The sequence below is a fragment of the Amphiura filiformis genome, chromosome 7 (assembly GCF_039555335.1).
Source record: "Amphiura filiformis chromosome 7, Afil_fr2py, whole genome shotgun sequence".
NCBI classification, from domain to species: domain Eukaryota; kingdom Metazoa; phylum Echinodermata; class Ophiuroidea; order Amphilepidida; family Amphiuridae; genus Amphiura; species Amphiura filiformis.
In genome coordinates this window covers 1,419,150-1,443,457 of record NC_092634.1, presented here as the reverse complement: position 1 = coordinate 1,443,457, position 24,308 = coordinate 1,419,150, and the positions used below count along the sequence as shown (strand labels likewise).

Here is a 24,308-nt window from a genome sequence, read left to right as displayed (position 1 = left end):
TTTCGAATACTTTTACAAATCCCATAAATCAAAGACAGGTAATTTATATTCATTACAATCCAAATCTCTTTCCTATTGCAAACTAATTGTACATATATATAAAAAAAATCGAGCTCGTTAATGTCACATTGTAATATTTCCTGTATTATTCGATACCAGAAAAATTGGGTCATTGATTTATGTGACTTGTCCCAAATATAAAAATGGCAAATGAGTTTGACGTACCTTCACATAAATTCGCATAAATACACCTAAATAAACAAACATTGATAAATTGATACATTTGATCTCTATATATGCAACATTGAAAGCATCTTAATATTTTAATGCTTTAAACAATATTCTGTTGAAAGCAATGTTTATACAATGTCAAATGATGCAAAATGGGTTAATTAATTGAATGCGAATTGCTTACTATACACGCATTCATTATTTTCATTAATTTCATGAGGTTGTAGTAGCTGATAATACACTAGCTTTCACATGTTACAATCCTTTTAACATAATGTGTAGATATATGTTATAAACGTGGAGGATACCCAGTAAATTTGAGCCAAAGCTTAGTCTTTTCAATATGAAATAATCATTTGAAATTTTAAACTTGCTTGGAAAGAATTCATGTCAAGTTCTTGCTAGAGTTTCTCATGTCATCAGAATTGTTATGCGTATTAAAGACCCATTCAATGGATTGTAAAAATTAGCTGTTAAACACTACTTGGAAAATGACCTGTCTCCGACGTACATTTATTGAGTAAAAAGATCGAAGTTAAATTTTGGGCTCTACTGAGGACTACATTTGAAAAAGACATTGTGTTAATACAAGACAAGCCGCAGCTGATCTGCTGGCGCTACCACCATGTTCCAATGGCAATGATACTGATTACTTCAAGTCCTCATTTTCCTATAGTGGTGTTCAAGTATGGAACAAAATTAATCTTGACATCAGAAAGTCACCAAGTATTCAATGTTTTAAGCGCATGTACAATGTATGATCAAATGGTATATTTCCATGTAGTTTATTATGTACTTTTTGATGAACATAACATTTGTTGCTTTGGGACCAATATTGGTCTATTTTGCATTAAGAGTATATCGTATATTTTGGTTAATGTTTATGAATCTGATGGTTGTTATTTGTATCTTATTTTATGTTATTGTTAATTTATTTCATCATGGTTGATGCACACAAAACATCATGATAAACAGTATCTTCATTTTATGTTTGTATATAATTATGTGGGTGTGTGTGTGGGGGGTGAGTGTATAGGGTTTGACTTTTTACGTGAGGGGTGAAATAGTGTGGGATGTGTATGTGTTTGTACGGTAGTGGGGATATGAGGACGATAATGTTGCACGGGGATATTTGAGGGTGATAGGAGAATATATGAGTTCAATATGAGTTTGCTTTTGATTCGGATTTGTGCAATATATTTGCTTATAATTTTGTGCCATGTTGAGTTTCCAATATTAGTACTAGGCATACTTTGTAATGATTTGTTCTTAACATTGTATTAGTTTAAGTACTTAAAAATTGGTATACTCTATTTAAATTGTCATTTATATGTTTATGCTTTATTATAATACTCATGTATCTGTATGTTTTTTAATGTTATGCAGGGCCCCGTGTAAGAACAGCATTTTAGCTGATCGGGCCACCCTGGGTAAATATGATGCAATAAATAATAAATAAATAAATGCTCCGGATTTAAATTTGTGTCAAACTTGTGTCAAATTGTTCCTTTGGCAAAACTAAATCAACATTAGAATACTTGCATTGTTTTTAATTTTTTTAATAGCTAACATCACAAAATAGACCAAGGTTAAAAGGGCTTAATGGGCTTTGACTTTTACTCTGTTACCCAGGTAACAGGGTAACAAAACACCTTAGATGTGGTAAAATTTGACATCTGACCTTTTTACTATAAGACAAGAACTGTACATTCTGAAATCTTATGATATGAGAAATATATTGGTGTGACTTTAACCAGATTTCACCAACTTTGAAACTTAATTCTTGCATAAGCGGCCATTTTGGATTTATGCAAATTAATCACTGTTAGAATTACCGGGACTTATAATGTCTTTGAGTGTGAGTTTTGGGGAAATGGATGCATGTAAAATGGTGAGCTGTGGTGAGTGATTGTATAATGATTTAGAAAAGACGCTATAATACTTTTCTTTAGCAACAAAAACTAAAATGACATGGATAACGCTAAAACATCTTCATACAAATAACGACAATGAACAAGTAGGTCGAGTAAGAAATCTTAATTTAGCATCACATGTTTGCAAACTCTCATCCATTGTATTTTGAATTGGAAACTCTTATCCATTGTATTTTGAATAATATCGTGTCTGCGTTTTTAATCACATTATTAATGTTTATCAAAAAAATTGTCGCAGCATATAATATAGCTGTATTTAAGTCTTATTTTGATTTCCTATTGTCACGTAAATGCAACCTTGGCAACATTTTGAAAGCGAAGATGCAATTTATTAACACCTATATCGTGTATATCTTGCAGTATTGTATTTCTGGCGTTGAGCAGAATCTGTATCAAAAGCTATATCAAAGTGGTATCAGAAACATAAACATCCAAAGTTTTTCTTTCTTTAAAATCTGATTCTTACCAGGCTGTTAATTAACATGGTTATTGATATCGGATGGGTATAATCAATATGTTGTTAAATGCAATCACAGAACCAACCAAACTCGGTGTCAGTCTTCTGCAATGGAGAACATGAAAAATGTTTGAACAAATCATAATCTGCTGATTGAGCGAAAACAACGCAAATGTAACGCCGCTCGCGATGTTATTACAGACAAAGTGAAGGAGATGCGAGGTTCCACCGGCCTACTTGTTAACTTCTTATGTATTATGTTTCCTGGCTAGCAAAAAGCTGTCAAAACAACAACATTTCTAAAGCTTGACGATCCTGGTGGAACAGCAATATCACTGCCAGGAGCCAAGGGATTTTCGGCGTCTATAGTTATAAAAAGTCGTCTTTACTGCATACAGTCCTACTTCATGTGTGTGTGTGTGTGTGGGGGGGGTCTATTATTAATTTTTAAATATATGACAAATTAGAGTAGCTAAACGATACATGCACCCACTGACCCCACACATTCCAAAATGTTCAGGTACAAAGTAATTTCGCATAGGAGTTTTATCACCTCTTCATGCTTGCAAATCATCATGATAAACACTGGCCACAAGTATTGTAACATCACTGAAAAAAGAACCGTAAGTTGAACATTCATCCAATCACTTGTCGATTTCACATTATGTAGGCTACTAGGTAGTAAATATGTTGTTTGCTTGAATAAGTAAGATCAGACTAATCAATAGGGTGGACGCTCTCCACTGTGTTCACATGCGTGTATTCCAGTGCTAATACGTTTGAACGCAAAGACGAAGAAACTTAAGTCCACAATGTGTCCAGTTGCCTTTACAATGGTTGCCAAATGGTTTAGATGGTTTAATTCAGTAAGGTATCACACAGAATGGTGGTGGGAAAATGATTCAAGGATGTTTCAAGTTGAAGAACTTACCAGAGTTTTAGAAAACAAATGTCCTTGGTCTGGGGAACTTTAACGTTCTTTTAATATGCAGTAGCCACATGACCTTATTTTTGCAAATTATTGAAATGTCTGAGTTCTCCAAACCTTGTAAGACGCCGACCATCTTTGACTATCATTTTTGTCTATACACCTCTTCTGTGCGACCTTCCGTAACCATTTTCCTGATATCTTACCAAAAACCAATTAGCGACCATCTGAAGGCATCTGGACATTTTGTGGACTAAAGTTATTTCGTCTCTGCGTTCAAACGGATATCATTTGTTCCGCCATTGTATGCACTGCAATTAATACGCGTATGATATCAACACAGGTGACACCTTCCATATCATTGATTAAATAGCATAACCTTAATTATTTCATGCAAGGAACATTGTCTATTGGCCAGTGTGGGTAGAAAAACGCTAGCCAATTGGCACCCCTGCAATATTAATACTAGTACGTAATGTGAAATCGACAGCATACCGTATTGGATGAATGTTCAGCTTACAGTGTACCAAATTTTTCTGTTTCAGCGATATTACAATACTTTTCGCCAACATTACAGTTTAATACTCAATATTGCACAATCTTCGAAGCTCACTATAATGACTGCACTTTCGTCGAGTCATGTAACAATTTATAATCTAAATCATTTAATATCATTTCATTTCTTCCAGGAGTCTGCATTTTAGATGGAGTACGTAATCTCTGCATTGTGTATGAATACGGTAAAATGTCAGTAACACTTCATGTCCTTGAAAAATATCCTGAAAAATAGTGTCCTTGTAAGAAACATCCGAATATTTCTGAAGTTGTTTAAATTTTCCAGCTGCAAATCTAATAAAACAAATCAATTGACAAATGAAAGCAGCTTATGATTTACAGTGTAGTTATTTCTAAATGTCTTAAAAATTTTTTCACTCATTTCTTAATTATAATATAAATATGCACAATATCCATGTTTATGTTTCCATTATTCCATTAGCTTCTTCAATAAAACAACACACAAATCCAAAAAATAAAGACGTAAAGAAGAAGATTTTTGATTAGCATAATACAGAACATATTGAGACAAACAAACGTTGGTTTCACTCTCTTCCCAAACATAATCGTCAATATTGTATACAAGTCGGAACTAAAGTTCCACAAATGTCACAATTTACCTATGTGTGATAAAATCATTGTTTATCGACAACCGTGAATGTTTACAGTGTAATCATCAACGTATCACTTTCAGTATTATCGTTCTGTCATCAATATTTTCCTTCGAGTCTCGGATCGTAACGTATCACTTGCAATCGTAGATCTAGCGTAAGATGACTCTCTACGTGATATATATCACTAGAATTGGCTTTACTAGTGAATTATGCAGTTGTGAAATACATGTTTCATGTAAATGAGAATAAAACAAGAATGATTTTTACAAAATACCCTGCAAAGTACCACTTCTTCGTACTATTGTGTAAAGTATTAACCTCCCATCTTGTTTTAGGATAATCTGTAAAGCCATTTTGATCGTGCCATCCTGCATTTGCGGCACATACACGATCAATTTGATTGATCAATATCAAAGACAAGAGTGGATACAAAATCTACCATTTTGCACTTTACACACGAACATAATAGTGATTTTATTGTTCAACCGTCAATAAAATCAAACTAGATTAGATCTCTTCAATAATATTGAAGAGAAATATTATTTTGTATCCAGTCCTGCATCTAGGGTCCCCAATATTGATCAATCAACTTGATCGTGTATGGGCCGCATTATCATTATATTCGCTGTTTGACACTCATACAAGTTGATAGGAAGAAAGTAATTATTATCATGGTTGCATTCAATATCAAAGCAAAGGTTACTTTGTATTCTTTTTCATGGGCGGAAGATTTTTGGATAGATCTGACAATCATTGAGAAGCTAATGACAGTTACATGAAGACACAAGCTTCACCTTATTTTAGTTTTTAAATCGCTCAAATAGCAACAATGCTTCACTGATTTTTCTGAATATTGCCCAAGGGGTCATCTTTCATTACTCACTTAACCACATAATTATAGCGTCATTTTTGTGAACTTCCTTTATCGATATATCCAAAAACAAAACAAGTGGAAGTTGCTCAGACAGTTTTATCTTTTACATTTTTGTAAATAAATTATTTCGCTACCAGACACACAATTGACAAGTAACGACATTATCATGCTTGTTTTCATATCAACGAAAGTCTTTGAATTTTTGATTTTGCGCAGAAGATTTTTTGGATGATTGTCTAACAATTGACAGTAAAGAAAACACGCACTTGTCAACCGTACCTCGAAATGAAATGCTACTCAATTGCAAATACACATGTAGATATGAAGGTAAATTACAATTATACACCCAAGGTTGAGCAAACAAAACAAAACAATAGTTGCAGTCTATGGGAAAAAAGTTGTATGAACATCCAACTTCAATATTGATTGCCTTTCTTAAGATTTCCAGCCACTTTTAAATCAAAACTTCGTTATATATGTAGTTAGAGGATGGAATGACATGATGGTACATGGTGGTAGCTATGGTAGATTGGTAGAACAAGCTGTATCAAAATGATTGGAAATGGTAACCATCCGTTTTCATTGATAATGGATGTGTCTGACACATCAAATTCAACATAGGATCTAAATCATTAAATTAATTGTATAACAAGTCGTGAACTATACATTCTGAATACATTTGAAGAGTATTTAATGTTGTAGAGGCAGGCTTTTCAATAAATGTCACAATTGATAGATATTTATTATTTTGATACAACCTGTAAAAGGTTGTCTTATTGTCTAGCAGTGAATACACATCTAATTACGTTGTATCTCAAGTTAATAGTTTAAACAATGCAACAAACAGATGAATTATGAGAATGAGTTACTCACATTGTTACTCGTCCATATATCATGAACAACAAGTTGGCCCGAATCTATGAGAGTTCAATTTCTTTTACAACAAGGTTTAGTGTATCTTTAAGCTTAAGATAGTGCTACAGACCACCCTCTGATACTTATTTTAATTACAGTCTGACCAGAATGGATTGCAGCAATATTGTACACCGTATCTCTTTGCACTCGCTGTAAAACTCCGCAATACTTTATTTTTTAGCCTCGTCAATTTTTAGATCTTTAAGACCAAAGTTTCCTATTCAGGTTTAATTACCAACAAATAATGAAATTGTACATTGTAGTGCAGCACATTGCTCTTTTTTAGGAATGCTTTTTTAAAGCGTCAATTGTATGTATGTATGTAATAAAATACAATGCTCGAAGAGTGGTTGCTCTGTTTTCGACGGTATTTATTAACCAAAGGTACCAAGCGAGTAGGGTCTACAAGAGTTATTGATCTACAAGAGTTATTGAAAAGACTACCGCCTATAAACATTTCATCTAGGAACTAATTGAAATAAGCAGGGACTGTATTCACAAAGCTGTCATAAGATGAAGATGATCACATGTAGCAAGGAAGTATAATCTGTTTTATTAAGGCATATAAATTAATTTCAATTATATGTTTTTGCAGGACGTTCGCATCCAAAATATAATTATACTTCGTCGTAGATTTTAACCACTAGTACCCAATGAATAGAGTACCCAATAAGGCGTACCGGAAAAGCGCATGACCTAGTGGTGTTTGCACTAAAATATTGAGACAAATAAGCTGACACACAAGAGGAATGATCTGGGGTCTATAAAGAAGATCCTAAGGCTTGATATAAGGGGTATACGTGTCATTTCCGCCCCAAGGAAGGGGGTAAAACGCCCAAATTTTTTTTTGATATATTCGCCTTAGCTCAAGAACCACAGGACCTATATGGAAATATAAGTGCCCTTGATTGAAGTTTAAACTTTTGATCCAAACACAAGAAAGTTATTCCTACCTCGGATTTTCAGATGTACGTCTTGGCTTTCTTGACCCATTTTCTATTAAATCAATTTTTATAAGTAATAAGAATCACACTCGTTATTTAATTAAATGGCTAAAACTGGATATTTATTAATGCTGTCATACCACTCACTGTACACAGTGGATATTGTCTACCTGTAGACACACGCGTTGCATTATGTGATGTTGTAAATGTACACTCTCTTTATCTGCTATAAACTCAATGACAAAGTTGAATACTAAATCCGCGTAATATGATTGCCAACGGAAATATTAACAAGTCAGAAAGATGTTATTTGTCCCACGAGGTTTAAATTGAATAATCCGATAAAGATAACGTCAGTTTTTATCAAAACCATACACTATGCGACTGAACTATTTACATTGTTATAAAGAAACTCATCTTTGTCTCTTGTTAGAGAAAATTTCGAAAGCAACAATAAGACGCGTGTTAATATAGCCAATAACAAACTAATTGCCATTCTAGCCTAGCATTTCACTTATAGTGTCCAATATGTATTGAATTAATTGCGTTGGTAGTTCAATGAGTTTATTTACTAAAGTTCCTATGCTTATGTAATATTGAAAACGGCAAATATTATGCATGAAATGATGTCAATTATGTGCAAGCCTTTAGGTGCATTTTTCCTTTTGCGACGATCGAGGAGATGGTGCCGGCTCAATGCAGCGTGACAGATTAATTGTCTCTCGCTGTGCTCATAATTGACGTTGAAGTTGAGAGAAAAGTCTATGTAAATTTTAAAATGCTCTTCTTTGTCATTCAAGTTGGTGAAATAAGGTCGCATCGTGTAATTAAGGGGGTACTACACCCCTGTGGTAAATTTGTGACTATTTTTGCATTTTTCTCAAAATTAATAACACACTGGTAACAAAAGTTATGTATGTTATTGGGGCAAGGAATCCAATTACTACACTGAAATGTCAGTGACCCAAGACAAGCGGTTCCGTAGATATTATAGGAAATGAGGTACATCCTAGCCGTACCTCATTTTCTATCACAAGTATCGAACCGCTTGTCTTGGGTCACTGAAATTCCAGTGTAGTAATTGGATTCCTTGCCCCTATAATATACATAACTTTTGTTACCAGGGTGTTATTAGTTTTTGAGAAAAATGCAAAAATAGTCACAAATTTATTGAAGGGTGTAGTACCCCCTTAACACCTTAACAAGGTTAGGCAGGGTTTTAGTCGGAATAAATATAAACAAATATAACAACTTTTTACTCATGCCTAAACACCATGAAATGCTTTGGAGGGACTACCATCTGCCGATTTCATTTCAGGCATGAAACTCCGAGTATCGACTACTTATTCTGGAAGATCTATTCTTTGAATTTTTATATATCCGATATACATACTGACTCTGGGATAGACTTTGGCTGTGTTGACATCATGTCTGACGATTCCTTTTAGGCATGAAACTCAAAGTAACGACTACCTATTCAGGCAGAGCTTTAGTCCTAACTACATACATTATACCTCAACTACTTGCCACTCTATATCCCGCTTATTTCAGTCTATTGTTGCAAAAATAAATAGAGTGTTTCAGTTGGCTTTCGTCCTTATTGTAATTTGATAACAAGTTTTTGTTCAAGACACAAGTTTTCAAGTTTTTTATTTTTTCCATTTGGAGAGGGCCACTTTTGCCATTTCAGCAGAAATGATTGCTCTCACGTCGTATATTAAAAGTGTTTTAACTCTCAAGGAGTTTACCTGTACATTAACTGTTACGCAGACGTTAAGATAAAAATATCAACGTTTATCGGCAAGAATATACGAGATCCTATTAAATGTCTCCACGTCTCCGAGCCATCATTATTTTGTTCACAAATTGCTGGATTAATTCAACATTTCAAATTGATTCAGTTTTCAGCGATAGAGTTAATCATCTGTATCTGTGACTCGGGCATGATTTGGGTATTTCATGTTCCCTGGAGTAATGCTTAAGTTGATTAGCAAGACACATTGGAAGAGTAAGTCGCGGCTGCCAGCAATATTTGTGATAACATTATTTTGATATGTGAAGGAATGTTTCAATCGGGTGATGAAATGCCTAGTCACGTAACTCACGTATCAAAAGGTGTATCTGCACATGAAAACGAGATTTTTTTGTTTCATTAAAGATTTTGCTACCACAAAATGCTTATATTTGATAAATCTGCGTAAACAAGGATATCTCAGCCAGTGAATCACAAAATTATGGACATTCGAAGATTTCTAGGAATATTAATTTAAAAACCTGCAGATGCTCTCACGCGAAATTTGGTCGCATTTCAAAAACGGTTTAGAACTCCAGGCGTATGTTTATCATGTTTATCTAGAAAAAGTTGGAACTTGTTATTTTTGACAACATGTTTCACCTTTTAATCGGATAAACCAACGTTGCCACTGGAACCTTGTTAATCAACGGAGATTTAATGTCCTCATGGTGCAAGAGTTTACTCCTGACCACTGGTAATACGATTAATTGGATGTCCTAACATGATGCTCACTGACAAGCAGTGATAGGGAAGCAATGTCGAGTGCTGACAAACGAATATGCCATCGAAATGTTGATCATATCACACGTTGTAAAATGATTCTATCAATTACTATTTCGAAATGTAAATTTTCCGAATTGTTATGGAATCTCTGCGAAATGCTCAGATAAAACAATCGGAAATAACGACAATAATTAGTTCCACGTAACACAATAGGGCAAAGAAAAGGGCATACTATGAACTGGATACGTTAGCACCTCTCTTATTCCCATCAATCAAGGTGGAGAATATGAATAATCAATGGTTATTCATCAGCTAATAACAATGAAGTTCTCATCACAATTTATATTTTAGCTTTTTGTATTTCATTTGTCCTTACTAGCACTGCGGGGCTTTTCTAAAATTGGATCTACACTACAAGCAAGTTTCCACGCTCGTCGCTGTCGCTGCCTGGTGCTTGTTTTGAAAACAACCAAGACGATAATATAATGTTGCCAGTATTTATATAATGAAGAGTTTCTCAGCAGAACATTTTGTAATCTAATACTTTTCAATACATTTTCTTATCAAATAAATTGTGTCATTGATATGAGAATACATCTGAAGTAATGGTAAGTGCGATGTCAACATCTATGTATACTTGCCAAAATTACAAATAACAAAGTTTAATTCTTTCTGTGTTTTTGCATATCTCCTCTGCAGGTTCTTTTACTGTGGTCCCTTCCTCGGGCACGCTTCCGAAATTCAACGATTATTTCCGATCTTTGACGCCACTCAACAGTGACAACCCTTGGCTTCCTGAATTCCTACAGCATTACACCAATTGTACCTTTACAGACATCTCTGCATCAAGACCAGATTGTAACGCCCCGGGACTCATTGCGGGGCTAGACTCGGACGAATCGTCGCATGAAACACTTGTTATAGATAGTGTCTTGACATTTGCATATGCTCTAGATAGCATGCTCCGTGACCTTTGCCCTAATGGTACCACAGGATTGTGTCCTGCAATCGAATCAAACGGCACTGAACTTTTACTAGAATATTTGTTGACGACGTCGTTTATGAGTCCTGCCAATGGAAATGTTAGTTTTTTAGCAAATGGAGATTCACCAGGACGTTATTCGATCAAAACTTTCAACAAATTGGTGAAAATAATTACACATTTGTAACTGTTGGAAAATGGGATGAAAGTGAAAATAGTGAAACTGTTATCAAAGAAGACGTCCCATGGTACTTATATGATGAGCACCCTCGGGATAACCTGACGGGGATACCCAAATCGGTATGCAGTGATCCATGTGGCATTGGTGAAAGACGGAATGTGAACCCTGATAATCCGTGTTGCTGGACCTGTACGAAATGCAGCGATTATGAAATTGTGATAAATAATGGTACAGAATGTCAAACATGTCTAGAACCTGAGAATGAAATATATGGCTGGCCTAATGAAAACTATACTGAGTGTGTGCCCATTAATCCAGAATTCCGAGTCCAAGAAGAGGCATGGGCTATTGCCATCATTTGTTTTGCAACATTTGGTATAGTCGTGACATTGTTTATTATTGGCCTATACGTCCATAACCAGGAGACTCCACTTATCAAGGCTTCAAGTAGAGAACTGTCCTACATTATATTTGCTGGTAAGTTTCATTTGTAAATCATGCATTTAGATTAATCTTTATTTAAACGATTTTTTTTTCTTAATGTAGGCCTACAAATAAACCAAAATAAACGTTTTGCGTTGCCTCCAAAGACCGACATTTGACCAATCAACAACAACAACAGAAAAAGGCAGGGAAAGTATGTGTTATGTAATTTGAATGTGCCAAAAACAAATTGTTCAGAATGCCACTTTTGGGTAAAGCCAAATATTGATAATTCGGCACTAGACTGTACATTTTTATTATTTTCATTTTGTTTTGAAAAATTATTGAAGTACTCGTGAATTATTAGCTCTATCAGAGATATAGCAAAAGTCTTGCGCATTGTAAAAAAAACGTCTACTATGCTATCGCGTTTGCTTTAATTATGACATGCCATTGGGGATGATACAAAAATTACAAACTCTTAGAATGTTTCCATGCCGGTCTAGGACATTTGATAGTGACAGAGAATTGTAACTATAATCACAATAATATATACGTGGAAAGAAACTCATGTGGCACTAATTCAAGTTTATTAACATTCGTTTAATTATAAACTATTTTTAATATTTCTGTATATTTTGTGCTCAAGTTGTTTTTGAAAGGCTTTTCTTCACGTTTAGGCACCAGAAACAAATTAGTTCGGTCTTTTGATCGACCATCGATCCTTATTATTTGTTAAATCAATTAATTTATATTGTTAATTGTGATAATATAGTAATTTTTGCCTGTAGCAATATTGACCAATATAAATTTAGCATTAATTCTGATTGATTAGTTCATAAATAACAAGCATCGAAGCAGCATCAACATGATCAATGTTCGATCCAAAGATCAAACAAATTTTGTTTCTGGTGCCTTTGCAAATTTAAGTGTAAAACGATAAGTTATTCTTTTCTTACCTAAATTCTATTTTCATTAGTCTTTCATTTTGATACTTTACTACTTTATACTTTTTCTGAAACAATTACAGTGCCCTTTAAGTTAACTAAAGGTTATCATTCAGCACTTTGTTAACATTATTACTCCCCTTAATTAATGTTTTATTTGACTAAATTCGTTCTGCAATTATCTGTAATCGGGAGTAAGCAAATAGTGCGTGTTGTTAATCACAACATCAAGTTTCGCATGATTTTCGATTTTCAATCAAATGTTTCAATCCAACATTCCATTTAATCCTGTCTCAGTACAAATTTGGCTGAAGTGTGTTTTCTCTGCCGTATTACTTATCTGGTGGTTACTTAGAAGTATTGTTTTGATATGACTTTGCTAAATCCTAGAGTTTCTTACTTATTATACAGGGTATCTAAGTATGAAATGCTTGAATCCAGTGTAAGCGCATCTATGTGCGATGTATTCAACATCACACAACTATCACACAAGGTGCAGGTACATTTCAATCCAATGTATTGGCAAATGACAGGCCAAAATGCTTGAGGAAAGACAAGCCAACATCGAGAGACTATCGAGTGCCTTTTCCTGCTTAATCCCATACGACATACTTCTTCTGGCGGGCGCGTTAAGGTGTTTTTCTGTTCGCCTCGTTTTGGATGCTTCTTTAGATACGACTGTGTGTCAAGTATCATTTGCTGTACTGTAATACTTAACTAGGTTTTGTCAAGTTGCTGTTTTCAGTATATGGTAAATACATTTTAAACGGAGCACGCGGTAGTGCTTAAAAACCACAATTACTCCATTTCAATTGAGTATTTTATTTAGTTTGGGCTCGTAACACAACTTGATATAAAATAAATGTGACAAACTAATATTCAAAGTACAAAGGCAAAATGTATTTTGAGGGATATGTGAATGTTGCCTAAAATGCAAAGTATGCAGCAGACAGCACACATAAATATAAAAAATTTCTATCAATTGAAATTGAATACATGACTTGCGTTCCAAATCTTAATTTTAGCTGATTGATATGAAGCTTTATAACAGGGTAGTCTTTGTAGAAGGTGGGAAAGTTAAACCCCTCAAATAAATAGGTTTGCTAGTCACGCCAACCCCCCCCGCAAAAAAAAAAATCGCCCTCTTCCTCTCTTAAACAAAATTATAACCAACTTAAACCAAGTTTTTATTTCAAATATCAAGGCTGGACTTTGACAGCTACTCGTTTGTAATTGAAAGTTGTCAAGTATCGGCCAAGTTGCAACACGATTGTTACTTGCTGCAAATAATCTTCTCTCAGATTTGAATGTAAGTAAACTTAATTAATGCAAGTTCAAATTAAGCCGGCATATATACATGACCATACCAGTATAACCCTGGTACTCGCAGGAGGCGCTGTACATCTCTGAGGTTTTTCATCCAGGACAAAAACACGTTTGTGTTTACGCCCAAACGACTTCAGCTAAGTAGTAGATCCATTCCGTGGGTCGACCATCAAAAACGACAATGTACTTATTTTGGTATCACTGGATAGAGAAGGTCCATAGAAATTGGAGGGTTGCAACAACCCCCCTTTTCGGTGTTTGCATTCCAAAAACGGCTCAGTAGGACGAGTATTAAAGGATGGCATAAAACTATTATTAACGCCTAAGGCATCAATTATGCTCCTCTTCTTTTCAAGTAAATCAACATCATTAGTTGTCATAATACCCTCATCTTCAAATAATCCACTTTCATTTCTAATATTTCTTTCAATTACTTAACCTTAAACAAACTAACAACATACACCATAATCTATATTCTTCTAATTTTATTTAATATTCTCTCTTTTAAGAGACCATTATGTTTACTTATTATTCTCTTGTTTCAGGTATTATGATGTCATACATCACGGCATTGCTCTTCGGTGTATCTCCAAGTACCGGAGTCTGCGTAATGCGTCGCCTCGGCCAACCAATTGCTACATCTCTTATTTACGTTTCCTTGGCAACAAAGACAGTTCGTCTTTTCAGGATCTTCCGGGCTAGCATGAAGACAGCAAGGAGGCCTAAGTTTATAAGCTCGACATTTCAAGTAGTTGTTACTCTAGCCATTACAGGAATACCGGTAAATCTAGGGTTACTCACATTACTATAAAGATAAACAGAATAAGTGTAGTAGTAGTAGTAAGAGAAAAATATAGGGGTGGTACTTAACGCGTTTGGTTATCGGCTATAGTTACCATTCTGGGTTACCATTAAAGATGTACTACAGAGCTACTGCTCAATACAACATGAATTTTTCATACTCCAGGTTATAAACTAGTATAGAATGTTTTTGCAACTTCTAGTCGAAAGAGAACGGATTATTCGTATTCTTGATGCGTAGAACATAATGGAACACAATCTAAGTACTACATACTACATAACAAGCTCAATCATAGATATTGTTTTCAAAGGTCCGGACATGACTGCTGTATGTGGCATGATGATTTGGTACGACTTGTTCACAGTGTGACATAATAATTTTACCCCTCACCTAAAATTACCAACTACTTTCTTTTAGTTTGTTATGGATGTGAATTTTACTAACTATAGCTCTAACTAGAACCAGACTAAGAGTAGACAGAGTTCACTATCACTTTACCTTGTCGTAGTTCACCATGGAAAATTGCAGCGTACGTCGCTCCACAAAAACACACTAAAAACGTCGGACTATTATTATCCTTACCATTACATAGGCAAGAAGAGACTTATGTACAAATAGCTTACCTAGCTACTCTGAGTGTCCCCTTTACCTATAAAATTAACTGGTTTGACAAAATGATGCAATAAATATCGGAGCCAGAGATTAAAAAAAAAATACTAGTTTGCGTATGACGTCTCAAGTTTGCCTTGTAATGTATCGTACCTTTTCGTCATTTTCTGCTATTCCTTTCCTTTATGAAGGCACCAGATGAATCAACCCTCTTTTTACGAGCCACTAACCAATCACAGGCTGTGGGGCGTTAAACGTCATACACGGACTAGTATTCTTATCTTTTAAAAACTACATTCTAATACATGTGTCCAATAGTTCAAATTCTGTACTCTTTATTATTTCAGATCTTTTGGACAACAATCTTTATGATACTTGAGCCGCCACAAGTCAAGATACAAAGCCCACAAGAAAACACCAGAAACCTACAGCTTACTTGCAATCTAAGTGACGCAGAAACTATTGGCATTATGGTATGGAACATCGTCATCGTCTCTATATGCTGTATATTTGCTTTTCTCACGAGGAAACTACCAGAAAATTACAACGAAACACGCTTCATCGCATTTTGTGCGTTTTGTACGTTTATTGTTTTCATGACGTTTTCGCCGATCTATTTTACGGCGCGTGAGGCGTATTACCAGGCGAGTTACTCCTCCCTTGGTTTAATCGTCAATGCATCTGTAACATTAGTCTGTCTATACATAGTCAAACTCTATGCAATATATTTTGTTGATTTGGATGAGATGAATATTTTTACACAAACTAGGATGAGAGCCAATACGGGTCGACTTTCTATGGCTGTCACACAAGAAATGACGGATGCGTATGGCAATGCAAATGCAGGTTTCACCCCTGAACCGGATGATGCCGTCCGTAACGCTACGAACAGTTCTTCCGGGGTACCTTCCAGTCCCCCTACTCATCAACAAGAACCTATTCCGGAGAAAACAGTAGCAAAAGAAACACTCAAAGCTCCTCAAAATCGATCTCGCGCTAGCTCAAATACAAGTGTTAGCAGCAGAAAGTCGGTCAGGAGCACTGGTAGTGTTATTGATAGATTTCGTGTGTCCAATAAAGTTGACGTGTGCGACAAAGATTCAGGACAGGGTGATTGCGATGATGAGTCGCCGCCTACAGAGCACAAAAATGTGCCTACTGATGAGAATTTGAACAAAAAAGTATATGGGAATGGAAAAGTTACTATGGTTGAAGCGCACATTGAGAGAGACTAGCATAGGGTTACATGAATGTGTTAAGTTTGTAGATAACTGTTTGTTCGGTATCTAATTATTTTGTTGTACACTTCACAAGACCTTTCGGACACTAGATGTGTTCCTTGCATTCATGCACAACATTCAGGACATTAGAGAAATCCGAAGAAAAACGTGCCAGTCATCAAATTTCAAAACCCGTCTATCAGTGTCCATATGGAGTCAGCATACTCCGATCAGAATCGCGATTGTGTGTACCTATAATTCGATCCACTTGGAAGACTTTCGCTCTACATGTTGAAGACAACAATTGTTAACGCAAACTTGTCATAAATTTTGTTGCCGGATTTATTTTCTGGGCCTGACAACATACCTGATTCTTCAAAGGAGAACAAAATAACCACAAAAGAAAAATTCTTTCTGCGAGTAAGTACTTGTTGTTGCTCCTTCTCTGATTCTGGTCGGAAAATTGGAAGTACGAGAGTATGAATAGTCAAGTTGCAGCAACCCTGTTCTTGACTATCTATATAATAAGCTGATGTGCTTTCGTTCGTCATAGCTTAAGGAATGATAAGGTACGATCAATACGATGCTCTCTATCGTTTAGAGATTGTACTCTCTATCTGGTGGATATGGATTTGGAGTCAAATAGAAGCGCCTGGTATGCAACTTATTGAGTGGTATGTGTGCCGTACCAATGAATAATACAGTGTTAATGAATGGTATATCAGATATTGCCGTTTTATTTGTGAGAACGGTACTTTTTTATTCAATATGCTATACACAAAACAATACAGTATCCATAAGTAAATGACACAATAATAGGTTTTTATTGGGACGTATATCGTTATCAGTTTGGCAGACGACCAAATCCAGATTCGTCTTTTTGTTTAAATTCATGTTACGCATGACTTGTTTTAAAGTAAAGACCAAGGTTTTAGCTCCAGAGGGCAGCATATAATTGTTAACGGTGATGAGGGTTGACCGTACTGCGCTACACCGTTAGCTAACACTGTATACCACCCTCTTTCGCTTATTTATCACACTGAATACCGTTAACAATTGATATGCTGCCCTCTAGAGCTAACGCGCTGATACCTTGTTCTCTAATTCATGAATTTAACAAACTCATAACAATATATTTTCAGTTCTTTTAATCAGTCTGTCCCCAACATAGATGAGGTTTCTGTTTAAAGGCAGATACTGTATTTTTTACTCACTATATCGCCGATGTATAAAATAGCACTTACATCAACTCTATCTATTGAACATTTGCAGCGCACACTCCGGTCCCTAGTAAGGAATCCGAAGGAAAAGAAAACTGGTTATGACGTCTTAATGACGATCGGTTATGGTCCCCTTAATTCAATTCCACTCGACTCTGTGCCAAGATCTTAATTCTAAATAAACCGTATATAGCTTTCTGTTTTTCACTACAAAATCCAAGATGTTGATTTTAAATAAGCCGTGTATAGTATTCTGTTTTGACTAAAAAAGCCACTCAGGATAAGTGGCTCGTACACGAAATGTGGAATACTGTTACATGGCACGATCTATATCAATCACTGCATTGCGTGACACGAATTACCCATTACACATTTGTATTACCCCGGATGATATAAGTGAGCACAGGCGTGTCTAGATGTAAACAATTGATCCCAAGATATAGTACTAGGTTTGTAACTATATTTTGATCAGATCGTAATCGGCGGGAATTATTAGGCTTTTACCACTACGCCGAAAAGTAGAACCACGTTTAAAAAAAAGTGATATAATCTACATGTTCTATATTCTACCTGTTAAAGAAAGTAGACAAAGTACGGCACAGGACTTCAATTAATAATTTGTAATACGTCTGGCGAGATGTCGCAAGACAATTCTCCAAATAAAATATATTGGTATTAATCCGCAATGTTATAAGGCCCGCCGATTACGATCTGATCAAATTGTACGTTATAATTTCCCCTTTAATTTATGTCAAGTTTTTGCATAAGCGAATTTATTTTAGAAAATAAGGTCATTCCACATGCTTTTGAAACTCCGCAAAAAATCGCGACAGCAACGTACTTTTAAACCTGGCGCTCTAAATGACGTCTACCTGACCTTTATTTTCGTATTTTTGCACGAAAATGTAATGTAAAACACATTGCGGCCAAAGTTTCAGAATGATATAGCTGTAGTTATCAAGTGCACCTTATCTTATAAGATCGTGGATTTATTATATTACGTGCGTATTATTTTATAATCATGGTGGACATTAATTTCAACATGATATATTAAATGTCAAAGTGAGTTGGTTTTGCATGAAGTGTAACAGTGTTACATTAATCAAATGTTCGTAAATAAGTGATAACAGAGTGCATAATTATACAGTGATCATTTTAATGGAATTGAATAATATAAAACAAATTTAATGACTTTAATCTTGAAAAAATGAGGTAAATTCACGTTCAAAAGACGAACGTATATTTAATTGGATTGATGATTGCCCAGCAAAAACCAAACGTTTTTAAAACGTTTTAAACAGGTTATATTTTGGGTTTGGTAAAAATATTATTAAAAGTCGAGTTATATAAAGGTCATAAAAACGTTTCAAACGTTTATTTGAAAACACGCTATAACAATCATTCTAAAAATTAATGTTTTCAAAATGCTATTGCAAAATATTTTTGGAAAATTTTTTTGCCAAATATTTTGTCAACACTTAAATAACATTATGTTGAATATTTGCAGTAATTTGTCAAAAATGTTTTTGAATGTTATGAAAACGTTTTCTACCCTTTATATACCCTTTGTATAGCCCAACATTTTAACTTTTTCTTGCAACATTTTCTCACCTTTTGCGAATGATGTCGAAAACGTTTTGTATTTACTGGGTGCATTTATGCGCTACATGTATCTCTTAACGGCAATGAACTTAGATTAATCATGTTAATGAAATGCAATTTGGCTCAATCAAAAGAGGCAATGAATGGGAATGGCAAACGGTGTGTACGGGAAAGAGAAAGAGCGTGAGAGACTGAGATTAATAAAAAATAGAAAACGGCTAAATAATAAAGACCAAAACTATGTGGACATGTCAGCGTGAAAAGAGAGAGAAGTGAAGAGGGTGTGCAAGAGAGAAGGAGAAAGGTATACAGATGTGAAAGTATGTGTGTGTATGCAGAATGCTTGTGTCTGTCGCTAGCTATGTTGTGCTATTCCAGTTGAACTCCATACACTCTATGGAAGACATGACCTATAATTTTCCACACAAGGAGTGTGAATTTTAAGTGGAGTCACCCATTGAGGTAACCCCGTTTGATATTCACACTCCCTGTGTGGAAGGGAGTGTGAATTTTTCAGGCAATTACCATTCAGGTAATCCCATTTGAAATTCACACTCCTTGAGTGGAAGATTAAGGTCATGTCTTCTATAATGGGTGTATGGATTTCACGTGGAATAGTCTATTATGTATGTAAGGTTTTCATGTATGGAGCACTTGGATCTGGTAAAACAACACTAGCAACGACGCCAAGTAACCACGTGTCTAAGATAATAATACAAAGCAGAAGCAACAATTTAAAATCATTGACATAATCAGACGATTATTGTTTAGACAATGGAATTGAAGAATTATTAGCTTAACCTTGGAATGTTGATGGTAGGCTTGTACAGAGGTGCGGAACTTCTTCGCAGATTTTTTTTTTGTAACAAATGGACCTAAACCCCACCCCATTAAATATCTCTTTTGTGGTACTTTTTAACGCATTGTTCCCAAAAAGTGGCCCTTTCGTCAATTTTTCTTCCAGTTTTGAATCTTTTTATTGAAAAAAAAGAGCAAAACATGGACCTTCGTGGATCACAGGTACCCATTCACTTCTTACATGGTCATCAAGTTTGAAGGTAGAGCCTCGATCTGACAGCATGCATGAATGAAAATTAAACATTGTGTATTAAGTGACGGGCCCGGTTGATGGCTTTGTGGTCCGCCTGTATAATATAGGTCGGTGGTTTTTGATAAGTCAGTCATTCCATATACTAGTATATAGAACAAAATACTGTTGATGGTGATTGTTAGGGTACATAAATGTAAGGTAAGAAACATAAATATATATGGCATGTTTATGTTTGGTACTATATCGAAGCTTTTGCTAATATTAGGTAACACACTTGTGAACAATAATGGTTGAAACACAAAAACACTAAATATCAAAATTGTGCACTTTTTGTCGATATGATTTGTAGTATTTCAAGTTATATGAAATTTGTAATCATTCCGATGTTAACTAATTTAGCTTGATGATGAAAGACTGCGTGTATAATTATTTTAACAGATTGTATTTCATCTGTGTAAATCGCCACTTAGATGACCTTGGTACCAGGTTGGTACAGTCATTTGGTTTAGAAAAAAGGATGACAAACTCCGGTATTTATTTATTGGTTATCTAACATAAGTTACTCATTTTTACCAAAATTACACAATTGACTTACTATTCCGTTTCTTGCATACATCAAAATTTATTGTCCCTGGTGCCATCATCGTTTCCGGAGTGGCGTATTCACTACTAGGAGCAATATTTGATGCACACAAAATGTAGTCATCCAGAAGGGAAGTGATTTTTACCTATGCCTTACATGTTTCCGTCATTGAAAGTAAAGGCTGTCTCAGACACAAACAGGAAACATTTCAGTGTACTCTTTAAAAAGCAACCTACTTTACATGTAAATGACTGCTAGAATCACCTGATTCTTGGGTCTCGTTGAATTCTTGAGTACTAGCAAGACGGACTTATTATAGATACAAAGATGGCCGGGTTTACTTTTTCAGGACCCTCGACCAGGCTAATATTTTGGGCCCCTGACTATGCGGCTCTATGTCTAGCCCCCAACCCACCCCTGTAACCTATTTCGTATTCCAAAGTACGTCACTATATTTTTCCGCTTTCCTTTTCTTTTTTGTTTTGTTTTAAGTTTTGTTTTAATTTTACTTCTTTCATGCTCTCAAATTTGACCACCTAGATCTTGGGCCCTGGACCCAGGCTCATCTGGCACTGTGAAAATCCGACCCTTAATAATGTAATAAACTATAGTAATTATCGGTTTCGCAAAAGTTAATATTTAAATGTTGATATAAATGTTGAAGTAAATCAACGTATTAAAAGCACAGTACATTTTTAATGCATTCCTAGTTGGTACATGTTGATCATTTGTATTGCAGCTGATAACCTAGCACTCCGTTTCCTTCGAATGACAGAAATGGGTTTAATCAATTAATTATGCCATTGTATTGCTCTTACGCAATTAATTCCAGGAGCAGGTGTCAGTGAGAATAATAGCGTACTGACTCTTTTGCCTTTGTACTAAGTATAGTACCAAGTCATGAAATTACTAGGTGGAAGTTATGAGGCTTTGTAAGTACGCCTAAAAATAGACCCAATTTTTAAGCAAAAAAATCCAAACTATGATGCAACTAAAAGCCGCTGTTTTTCACAAAACAAATCCAATTTGTTAACATTATCGTTTGAAGAATACAAAAACTAAGTCATGCGTGACCAATCTCAATTCTCACGTGCCCCTGGGTGAAGTATAAGTACGATTTAATCTAAGTAATTTTAAAATCAATCCATAGTACATGTACTTTGAAGCCCTTGGTACTGATCACGATGATAATGGATGTTAATGTCGATAATGTACATGATGTATTGGCACTTTATTTTTCCAATTTATTTCACATGTGTTCCCAATGTTAATGCATAATGTTGCACATAATGGTACTTCTTTATCATATTGCTTAAAAGGAAATTGGAGCAGCGTCAATGCCTACATTCTCGGTTACACAGGTTTTAAATATGATTTGAATGTACTATTTTGTTCTAATATCATTGTTGGAAATGAAGTCTTATTCATAGAATGACCTGATATTAATTAATCACATGCTTTGCGCATTGTTGCTGCTAGACAAAAATGCCGCTTCTCATCTACTTTTAGGCTAATTGATTAAATGTGTGTGACTCCATTATCACACCCATATCCTATCAAAGTTGACATGTTAGATCACAAAAAAGACTTTTTCTAATAAAAATTTAAATGAAATTTAATTCTGAGATGCCCAATTGATGAGCATTGTCTTGATGGTAGTAAATACTTACTGTGATAATGAAATGGGTATACAGTACGATATGGATAGAAAATGAAAAGAATATCTCAACGACATTGGCGAGTAATATTGTGTATTATAAACCTACATTCAAAAGAATTCAACTCAATTAAGGGATCTGGAATGAGCGTTTTGAGCGTTTCGACAGTATTTTTTGTGGGACATGAGAGCACATCAGACATATCGAATTGCATTCTGAATACGAAGAATGTCTTTCTGATATCAAATAATTTTTAATTTTTTGAAATTCACGATATAATACAAATTTTATGACAAATTATTAAAGTTTGATATTTTTCACATATTTTTCATATTCTTGAAGTGTATGTAGCTTGGAGAAAAAGCCGACGATCAATATTGAAAATTTGGACCTTTCATATTGAAGATATGGATTTTTTCCCTAAAATTCATATCTTCAATACAAAATGTCAAAATTTTCAATTGATCGTCGGCTTTTCATCACACCTACATACATTTTAAGTATAAATCATCAGATTTATAAAGTTTACTTCGAGTACTGTTAAATATCAAAGATATCAATTTTTAATCATTTGCCATAAAATGTGTATTACATTGCGAATTTCAAAAAATCAAAATTATTTGATATCAGAAGTCTGATGTGCTCTAATGTCCCACAATAAATACTGTCCAAACGTTCATAGCCCAGCCCTTAAGTGACAAAATGTAGCCATGACACTTGTAAATTATAAAATGTTATTTTTGTACCTATAGTATTATAACTTGCCAAATCTTGTGATTGTAAACCACTGATTTGAAATAAACAAACAACCGATCCAAGAAAATAACATTATTGTGTTTCTTTGCTTGATGTTTTATTCGTCTCAGCTTCAGATGAGCCCAACCTTAAAATAAAATTATGTAAAATTAAATCGATTGTGCGAGAAAAAAGAATGAAAGAGGAGGGAAAAGAGAGGGAGAGAGAGGGGAAGGGATGGCGAGAGAGGGAGAGAGAGAAGAGGGAGGGTAGGGAGAGATGGAAAGAGAGGGGTTTTGAGAGAGATATGTGTAAGTGTTGGTGTGTTGTGTTTTTCTGAAGGCTACTGTCCGTCTCATTTCCGTTTAGTTTGTCGTGGTAAGGGAATTTATTTATGGAGCAGTAAATTCGGTAAAACGACATTGTTGCTTCACGATATCAGAGGTATGTAACCAGATTGACAATCTCATCCCCCACACTGTATCCCATCGGTATCAGGTGAAAGCTCGTATTCGTCTCATAACCTCATGGCATAACTGGTATTGTTCCAAAAGAAATGAAACTTATAAAGGGCAATTACAGGCCAGTGGATATCCATTCCAGTTTAACTCAGCTCCGTACACCCTATGGAAGACATGACATATCATTTTCCAAATTAAGTACAAAATACATGGCATGTTTGTGTTTGGTACTATCGAAGCTTCTGCAAAGTTTAGGTAACAAAATTGTGAACAATAACGTATATTGAAACACAAAAACACTAAATATCAAAATTGTGCACTTTTTATCGAGATGATTTGCAGTATTTTATGTTGTATGAATTTGTATTTATTCCGATGTTAACTGATTTAGCTTAATGATGAAAGACTGCGTGTATAATTATTTTACAGATTACATTTCATCTGTGTTAATCGCCCCTTAGATCGCCCTTGGTACAGTCATTGGTTTTGAAAAAAAGATGACAAACTCCGGTATTTATTTATTTATTCATGGTTATCC

General features: G+C 35.0%; 1 protein-coding gene across 1 annotated transcript in view; it reads left to right on the top strand.

Annotated features, from left to right (window-relative positions):
- Positions 1-17,030, top strand: part of LOC140156545 (metabotropic glutamate receptor 2-like) — a 70,296-nt gene extending 53,266 nt beyond the window's left edge. Inside the window, 4 exon segments of the mRNA XM_072179485.1 lie at positions 10,670-11,097; positions 11,100-11,610; positions 14,375-14,610; positions 15,588-17,030. Coding sequence (XP_072035586.1) covers positions 10,670-11,097; positions 11,100-11,610; positions 14,375-14,610; positions 15,588-16,475 — 2,063 coding nt within the window. The 3' untranslated portion in view covers positions 16,476-17,030.
- Positions 17,031-24,308: the final 7,278 nt, after the last annotated feature.